Genomic DNA, 9,833 nt, shown 5'->3' with positions numbered 1-9,833 from the left:
AGTAAGATAATGAAACTTTCGTGGCAAATTAGAAAAATTAAAGTATAAAAAGTAAAATAAAACAAAAATTTTGTGCAAAAAGTAAAAGAAACAAAAGTGATGTGACAAAAATAAAAGGGCGAAAACTTTAGTAAATTTATGTGATAAAAAGTAAAAAAATAAAACTTTCGTGGCAAAAGTTTGAAAAATAAAAGTATAAAAAGTAAAATAAAACAAAAATTTTGGTGCCAAAAGTAAAAAAAACAAAGTTTTGTGACAAAAAGTAAAATGGTTAAAAGTTTCGTGTAGTTGACAAAAGCTAAAAATACAAAAGTTATGTGGTGAAAAGTAAGATGATGAAACTTTCGTGACAAAAGTTAGAAAAATAAAAATATAAAAAGTAAATAAAACAAAACTTTCGTGCGAAAAGTAAAAGAAAAAAAACGATGTGACAAAAAACAAAAGGGCGGAAACTTTAGTAAACTTATGTGATAAAAAGTAAAGAGAATTAAATTTTCGTGACAAAAGTTAGAAAGATGAAAATTTAAAAATTAAATAAAACAAAACTTTCATGCCAAAAGTAAAAAAAATTAAAGTTATGTGAAAAAAAAACGAAATTAAAAAAAGAAAAAAGCAGTCTGGCAGTCTGCTGCGTGTCAGCCAATGTTATATATTTATAAATTCGTTAAACATTAACAGTGCTCTAATTATATAATATATTTTTATATTTATATTTAGAAAGAATAATTTGGGTGGTGCTATTTCATTGGTTGGCTTAATTAAACATATCTAATCATCCTCACTTAAAGACCTACACAGTATCCTTAAATTTTAATTTATAGTTTAATCCTTCTATAAGTTTATACTAATCGAACTTTATATGCTTTAAATGACCTAAGCATGCATTTCTTAAAAAAACATGTTACATCATTTTCTGATCTCATCACTAAGATGTATTCCACGTATTGATCGTTGTCACGTTAAGCACGCGAGGATTGTTTTAAACTTTTTATAATCGTCTTTGTAATTAGATGATGATGCAAACTATTTTTCATTGTTATCATTATATGAAACTATATATGTTTGACAGAACTAAATGAAGTTAGAAATTATAAAGAAATTGATACTCCGTATTAAAGATCGATGGTAAAGGGCCTAATAGAAGATTTTTGAGGTCAGAGTTTTCATTTTCAATACAATCTTCAAACAAAGACTATTTTTAAGTAAGAGTTTTAAAAAAAATAAATTCATAGTTTTAAGGAGCAAAAAGTCTCCTAAAAGCCGATTGCTAAAAGACTATATAATAAACGACACATCTCATACCTTGAAGTGATGTATAATTAATTAATGATGATACAATAGTAAGAATAAGAATAAGTAACCAGTACAAAGTACAACAAAAATAGATGTTTACAATAGGTATGGCTTGTTTTCAAGATGAAAAATACAAGCAAAATAAAGACCCAACATCACCACTCATGAATTTTGATGCGAGGGTGTTGTAACAAGTTGGATTTTATTCCTTTTTACACCATACTAGGAAAATTTCATGAGAAACATATATAACAATAGATAGATAGATATAAAACATATTACATATATAAACTTAATTAATTAACTCTGTCCATGAGTTTAACTCAATAAGACCAAAAGCCAAAAGATTGGTCTTGATCATGATCATCACCATGGTCTTGACAAGGGATTCCAAGGTAACAAGATTTCACAACATCTAGTTTCGGGTATTCGCCACATTCAATCTTGGGTAACATGTAGCCACTCACAAACATCTTGTCCAAATTATCTTCTTCATCTAAAGATCCATCACTCTGATCTTGTTCAAACAAATACGACGAGTCACCACGTTCCAATAGAGACTGGACCCCATAACCGGGGCTGCTCGAATCGCTCACAACACTTTTTATAGCAACATCATCATTCATACAGTCTGTAACCTGTTCTTGTTGTAATGGGTCAAATGGGCTTTTGGTACTTGATGAATCAGAAGTACCCTTTTCCGTCTCTTGCATTGATAGTTTTTCATTTAGATCAAGAACCTATACATGAAATACTTATTAGTAAAAGCTCATTTTTCGCCTTAAGTTGAATAAAATGTTAAGCAACATTTGAGGTTATCTTTACCTCGGATTTTAGTTTTTCTTTTTCTTGAAGAAGATTTTCGTAATTTGCCTTGAGTTGGTTGTAGCTTTCTTGTAAAACATCATAGTCTTTCTCAAGCTGTTTGGTCTTCCAACGTGCACGGCGGTTTTGAAACCAAATTGCAATTTGTCTAGGCTGCAAGCCAAGGTCCTTTGCAAGCTGAATTTTTCTTTCGGGCTCAAGTTTGTTTTCTGTCTCAAAACTTTTCTCCAAGAATTGAACTTGATCCGCTTTGAGACGCCTTTTCTTCTCGGGATGGTGAAAGTAATCATCATATTCATCATCTCCATTCTCTTCCTGATCGAATGTTTGAAAAAACGTGCTTCTTGATCCGTTTCCGTTATCCTTAAAACTAACCATTGATCTGGAACCTAATGATGTATCAAAAAGATATCATCAAAACACACTTTCTTCAGTCAAATCAAGTAATGATCACCAAAAAGTCAACCATTAAGATTTCAGGGTATTGGACAATTTCTTCCAAGAAAGTCAAGCCTATGTGTTTTCTTGTTAAAAATGATGAATTTACTAGATAGATCTAAAAATGCTTTTATTTGGGGGGAACAAAAGCATCAACTAGAAATGTATAATGATTCTTCAAAAAGGTAACATAAAGCTGTTCTTCCTTTATTCATGTTCACAAAATCAAACAAGCATAGAACAACAATCAAAGATATATAAGTCATGATGGAACAATCAAACACTTATATGTATTTTTATTCTTTTGCATCATCACTTAAATGAATACAACTTTACTAATCATCATAACAAATTGGAAGTCAACTTAGCTATTAGTCTATTACCCAGCTTTATGAAACAGAAATTGAAAAACAATCTATGATCTAAACATGCATACATTAAACATATATAGATGCAAACTAAAAATCATCAAACTTTATATATATATGATTAGTAATTACCTAGAAAAGAATGAGAGGAACCAGAGACAAAAAGGGCATCAAGAGGGTGCTTATTACAATTAGAAGAAGAAGAAGCAACACTCTTGTTTGTTAACAGACCAGGGTTAAAACTCGAATCACCGCCATAAAGAAAGCTCCTAGCAGCCATGTTACCAATACATACAATACACCACAAATTTGGTATTACTACATACTCAATCAACCATAACTTTTGCTGATCATCAATATAAGGTCCTTAATTTTTTTTGTGAATTATATTATATGAAAGAAGGGCTTAGTTAGTTTAATAAATCTTGTGGCGAAAAAAGCTTGTTATGATGATCTCTGTGATATGTGAAGTATGTGAGCACCTGTTGGTCACACCCATCATAACCAAATAACTCCCCGTTTGGATGTAATCCGTCCGTAAAACAACGATAAACGAAAAATGATTAGCCAAAAGGTACGTGACAAGATTAGTAGAATAGAGAAAGAGAGAAAAAGCTTGTTGTAATTAATTGTTGTTTATGTATTTGTGCATACGAATTTATAAGGCAAAGGGTTTGAAGCAGTAGTAATAATATATATAGGCCAACTACAGCTGACTGATCAATATAATGATTCCTTTTGGTTGGGTGAGAGTGTCACGTCCTTTTTGCAACATAATTTTTAGTAGTAATATATAGTCATATTGCATTTGTATCTATTATTCTATACTATTAGATTGATCCATTTCTTATGTTAACTTTGGTCTTGTGTGATTAATATAGCAAAGTATATATATTTAACTTACAGTTTAGTTACATTCCTAGAATCAACTCATGATCATTTACCCTTTATATCAACTATATACAATAATTTATGAATTCAGTTGTTTTTCAATTTTGTGTATATCTAGTAGTAATGCGAGTTCGATCCTACTGTAATTGTAATGGCCAGGGAATCGGCTGGAACCGTTCACCTAGTTAAACCGCTAGAATGAGCCATCTCATAATAACCCATAACTAAGGGAAAATTAATCTTTGAAGCAAATTATATTAGTTGTAAAGGAGATTGAAACTTTATTTCCAGACCACCCAACAAAAAAAGGCTCAAAACCAATATAATACCAGTGGAATTTCAAACCAAACTAGTGCTACCACTTTACTTGCTAGATTCCACTTAGAAGTTGAATAGTTTAACACACTTTTGTTACACATATGTTCACTTTCGCAATATCGATATATCAGGAGGTTTCCAGCTTCCAACACCAACCATACTTTACTTATATATTTATATATATGTCACCATAAAAGTATTAGTCTTTCTCTGAATATAAAATCAAAAAGAACTATATGTGATATGTCATATATATTTGTATGATAAAAAAAAAAAAGAAAAAAGAAAGGATAAAACCTGTTGCCTTCGGAATAATTCAGCTAAGAAGAAGATGGATAGCCTTTGGGTTTACCGGTATCATTCCCCTGTCAAAAATTCATTGTGAAACCACTATGGTAAATCAGTTTGGAATAATATTCATGAATTGAATTCTTGAGGTATTGCATTTGTCCTTGGGTTTGACCTAACCCTTAGAACCAGAGGCATTACCAGAAAAAAATTTTAAAATAGACAAACTTAAAAAACTTATGAAAAATAAATCTAAAAGGGGCAAAATGTTAAAAACCTATAGAAATTTTTGGGTTTTGTCTTATTTAAAAATACATGACAAAATTTAAATTTGGAGGGGGGCATTGGACCCCCTTGCCCCCCCGCCCCTGCTTAGAACTAGAACGGTACTCACAGCCGAACTTTTTTGGGTTTTGTCTTATTTTCTTTTTGGGATAGCTTTCGGCCTAGGGGTAGATACGGTTAACCGATTTCGGTTATTAATTTTAATAACCTGTTTTAGTTATTTTTTGAAATAGTAATAATCGGTTACGGTTAACTTGTATCAGCTAATAACTGATTTCTAGGTTTTAAAACTAGAACCTATTTAACCGATTTCGATTAATAATAACCGGTTAACCTATTCGGTTTTTTTAACCGCCCATTATAATATTAAGAAAGTGGTGAACAATGGGAAAATACAATTATTTCCGACAAGTCTGAACGATTATAATATTCTCTTTGGATCTCTACCCTATATATAATTAAAAAAAATTGTTCTCGTTATTCGTGTGAATCAATAGGTTTGATTGTGTTATCTCAATTTTACTCTACATCAGTTACATGATGGCATGATGGAAACCCACTTACAAGTATTTGCAACTATATATACAAAACCCTTAAACTATCTTCAATGAGGGTGTTATTGGGTGTCCTTAGTTGTTCATGAATATTCTTTGTCATTAAAACTTGTACAAAATTAAAGATTTTTTTTTTATGTATGTCCGTACTTAAAGACATGCCATCAGGCTATCTCCAATACTATTTTTTTGTTTGTATATAAATATAAAAATATGTAAGGATGTTTGTATGGTTGAAAGTAAACTAAAGAATTTTAAATAGGATTTTAAAGATTTATAAAGATATGCATGAGATGTCCTCAGCATTTAAGATAACCTTATACGTCAAAGAAACTTGATCCTTTGAATTAAAAATCCGCTACCAATTCCCTTCTAAGATGGGCTGGTCGTGTTACTATTTTAATCAATTTCGAGTGTTAGTACTGTAACATATTAATATAAAAGAAAAAGTATACGAGTGCAATGACGAGTAAATAGTAAAAGATTACAGCCCGATTGGTGCAGATTCACGCTTTGTGGGAATAATAAACTACTAAATACATAGCACTCCCACCAACAAACTTTCTACAAGTGGTTTTTGGTGATGGCATTCTCCAAATCCAGCTAGGCCTGATATACGGGATTTTTATATGTTCACTTTGAAATTCTACTTTCTTAATTTAATAAGAGAATGATACCCGCACAATGCAGCGTCGGTGGTAAGGAAAGTGGTATAATGTTGTTGGTGATGGTACTATTGTAGTGGTGGTCGTGGTAACGATGTCAAGTGATGTAGGTTGATTTAATCGTGATAGTAAAATTTTTTAAAAAGATAAGACCTTAAAGTGTTAATTATTAAAATAGAAGTTTAAAGTGTAAATTAATTCATTAAGGGCAAATTTAGTATTATATAAAAATTATTTTCATAATAGGTGTTTATTAAGGGTAATTTAGTAATTTCATATGTAACTATTTCTTTCTTGTAAAAATGGTGGGTGCGATAATTTTTATAAGGGAGCATAAATTACATATAAAATTTCTTTTTTCTTTCTTTTAATTAAAAAAAACATTAATAGAGTTGCCTTGACAGGTTTACATAGGGACCCATGTAAATACTACCAAAAAATAAAAATAAAAAATAACTACATGGAAATGACGAAAATAATCTCCATTAGATAAAGATAGTATAAACCACTGTGTACAGGGGTATTTTCTAAATCCAATATGTGGTCCCTATGATGAGTTTACCCAAGGTCTCGGGTTGGAGCCTTGGGGTTCTTATCTCAAAGATAATTTACATGAGAAGAGGGTTGGAAGTCCAGAAAATATCTGGTTAAAACTGTCTCCAACACGTCTGAACCGAAACTCACTTTGCGAAAAAAAAACAAAAAACAAAATGATAGTATAGTATAGTTCTTAAAAAAAAAAATCAAATTTAAAATTTTGCATCAAATGTTTTATAACTTAATATAGATAATACTTGGGTTGACTTAAATTAAAGAACCTATGAATTGGGTTTAGTATCAACATTTTAACAGGATTAACTAAACGAGTTGGGTCTGTTATAAGATATATAAACACTTGAACTCAAACACGATACGATTGTCATTGGTAATTATAACTCATTTCACAAGTTTTAGTTGGTTGAGAAAATTGATATCAGGTTTTAACCAGATTTAGAGGCAAATGGATTTTTAATGGTAATATGCGATTGTTTTTGTTTTTATTTTTGTAATATGCGAAATTGATGGACATCAAACATGTTTTTTTAGTAAAACATAAACCTTTATCTAATAATAAAACAAGCGTCACCTTGTTAGCATCTTGCACATCAAACATATACTTAAAAACAGAAATTTAAGGTTATCCATTCTTTATTCACCGAATGTGTTTACTGTTTAGTGTTTACCTACTGTTTGTAGGTTGACTAGAATGTTGCTTCTTTTGAGAGCTACGAAAGGCTACAATCCAAAGGTTAGTTTTGCTTGCACGATAGTTGTTAAAACAGTACTTGGCTTTTTATTGTCAAAGCATAAATTGTGAGCTAGGTGGACACATGGTTCTAATATTGGACCTTAATTGCCTACCATATGGGGGTCTTACGTTTGGAGCTATGATCATTTATTTTATGAACCCAATTCATGATTAATCAGAAGTTTCGTATTTTGGGTATCCGGTATCATTATAAATGTATTCTCGTATATATACTTTTGTAGACAAATGTATAAGTCGTTATGCAGTGTTCGAAAATTTTGTCTAAGAAGAAGATATTCAATAGAAAAAACAATTCAACAACGATTTAAATTGTGTGTATAATTAAAATAATGATGATATGATTAATTTTAGGTTTTGCGTTAAGAAAAACATAATGGAAAAAACGAAAAAGAGAGCGAGGAATGGGCCGAGATATGCACCTAATTGGGTCTTACATAATTTGGGTTTCTACTTCCATTCTTTCCATTATGTCAATTCTCACACAAACAAAAAAGAATGATTAACAAACCGGTCCATATTCAGCCGTTTTGTTTTTTATTTATAAATTTTTAATGTCTTCTGCCTTAATTTTTCACCGGTGCCAAGATTATAATGTATCACAGACACACACAATCATCCGGTGATGGTGATTTTAGACTGTTCTGGCTAGTTGATATGTGTTGGCTGTGAACTCTGGGCAGGCGACCCATGAGGTACATCCTTTTCTGAGTAGCGATGTGTGGGGAAATATGTACTATATAATCAATTATTATAACAAACAATCGATAATACATGACATTTGGGTAAGTTTATTTGGATGCGCTTTATGTTCTTGGTTCAAGTCTATTCGTCTTTGAAATTTATTTTTGGGGTTTCATTGTGTATTTTGCTTAGCTAGTTGTAAGCGAATTTCATCCCTTTTAAGGTGTCAATAGCTAAACACATAATCTATTTTGAAAAAATGTTTATATGAAAAAGTTATTATCGACTATGAAAACAAAGTTTTAATGAAACATATACCTACATGCTTTTGAAAACACATAATCTATTTTGAAAATACAGATTTTGTTTTGTAATCGCAATACCAAACACTCCCTAAATTCCCTACTATCAATATTCAATAGTGTGCCCTTTTTGGTTTCATTTGTTTTTATTTATTTATATTTTAAGCTAAGAGGGAGAACTTTTATGTATACCAAGTTACCAACACAATGAATATTTTTTAATTTTTTATGATATAAGGAATCAAATATATAAAAAAAAAATGGATTCTAAAGATATAATTGGTTACAAAATTATCCATTTTTTTATGACACACTTTGAGTAACTTAATTGCAATATGTAACATGTAGGAATGGCAATGGGTTGGGTTCGGGGCGGGTAGTGCTAAACTCGAACCCGGACCCGATAAGGAGTATGCGACCCAAACCTGACCTGATACCCATCGGGTACCTTATCGGGGACCCCCACCGGGGATAAAATCATGCCCAAAACCCGAAAATCGACCCAATAAAGATAGTTATTTTTCACAAATATTTACCAAAATTTGTATGATTTGAGAAAGAATACTACTTATTCTTGATGGTTTGAAAAATGAATGTGCAATTTGTTAAACATAGATACAAATTTAATTGATTTAAGTGTGAAATATAGATTCAAAACTAATCACTTATAGTATATAGATATAGGTATTGATATCAGGTCGGGGTAGACATGCCCCAATCCCTACCCCGAATCGGTTCGGATATCGGGTATCGCGTTTCCCCGTCAGGACGGGTTTTTTTTGCCATCCCTAGTAACATGATGCACATGGATGGGATATCTGGACATATCCCTCGTAAAAGAAAGTCTTTCAAATTTACATTTTTTAGTTGGACATGTTGTGGACTAGGAATGCCAATGGGGCGGGTAATGCTAAACCCGAATCCGAACCCGATAAGAAAAATGATACCCGACCCTGATACCCATCGGGGAAACAGTTCACCCAAAACCGACCCGATACCCATTATTAACCTGAAAGTCCAAAACCTGACCGAAATATGTTTGTATGATGATGTGTAGATAGATTTATCTATTATATATTAGTGTTTATGTATATAAATTAAAAAAAATAAACACAATTATATATTAGTGTTTATCTATTATATATTAGTGTTTTGTAAAGAATGAGAAGTTAGCACTTAGCACAGAAGCATAATGGTAATCAGAAATGGAGCCAGAATATCATTTAAGAGGGGCAAATTTAAGAGTCGTTTATTATATTTATTAGATCCATCTTCGCGGGGGGGGGGGGGGGGGGGGGGATTTAAAAAATGGGCTCTGACCCGTGAATAGAAAAATGGGGTCCTAATTTTTTTTTTGGTTAACGTTGGGTTTAGTCAAATTATCAACAATTAGTATTGAGAAGGCCGAGTTTAGCACAAGTAGGTGCCGATTATGGAAATATCTATATTTTACACGAACATTGGTCTTTGCAATTTTGGAGCAATGATATACAATTTGGCCTGTACATATATTTACTACATGACTATTGTGATTACTATTATATAATAACTTGAAAAAAAAATATTTTTACATACAACTATAATATATATATATATATTAATGTATAATACATTTA

The 9,833-nt window shown here is 31.3% G+C and overlaps 1 protein-coding gene across 2 annotated transcripts; it reads right to left on the bottom strand.

The window, feature by feature from the left end:
• Positions 1 to 1,299: 1,299 nt before the first annotated feature.
• LOC122587148 (homeobox-leucine zipper protein HAT5-like) lies at positions 1,300 to 4,500 on the bottom strand. Of its 2 annotated transcripts, none has more exons than XM_043759238.1 (3): positions 4,431 to 4,500; positions 2,119 to 2,507; positions 1,300 to 2,033 (listed from the first exon to the last, which is right to left on the bottom strand). In XM_043759238.1, the coding sequence occupies exons 2-3, from the start codon at positions 2,494 to 2,496 to the stop codon at positions 1,617 to 1,619; spliced, it is 795 nt and encodes a 264-aa protein (XP_043615173.1). In that variant the 5' UTR covers positions 2,497 to 2,507; positions 4,431 to 4,500; the 3' UTR covers positions 1,300 to 1,616. The 2 variants fall into 2 exon arrangements, with proteins under 2 accessions (XP_043615173.1, XP_043615172.1); XM_043759237.1 differs by lacking the exon at positions 4,431 to 4,500 and adding an exon at positions 3,057 to 3,598.
• Between the last annotated feature and the right edge of the window lie 5,333 nt (positions 4,501 to 9,833).

This window comes from Erigeron canadensis, chromosome 2, assembly GCF_010389155.1.
Source record: "Erigeron canadensis isolate Cc75 chromosome 2, C_canadensis_v1, whole genome shotgun sequence".
Lineage (NCBI taxonomy): Eukaryota > Viridiplantae > Streptophyta > Magnoliopsida > Asterales > Asteraceae > Erigeron > Erigeron canadensis.
This window is presented reverse-complemented; position numbering and strand designations above follow the sequence as displayed.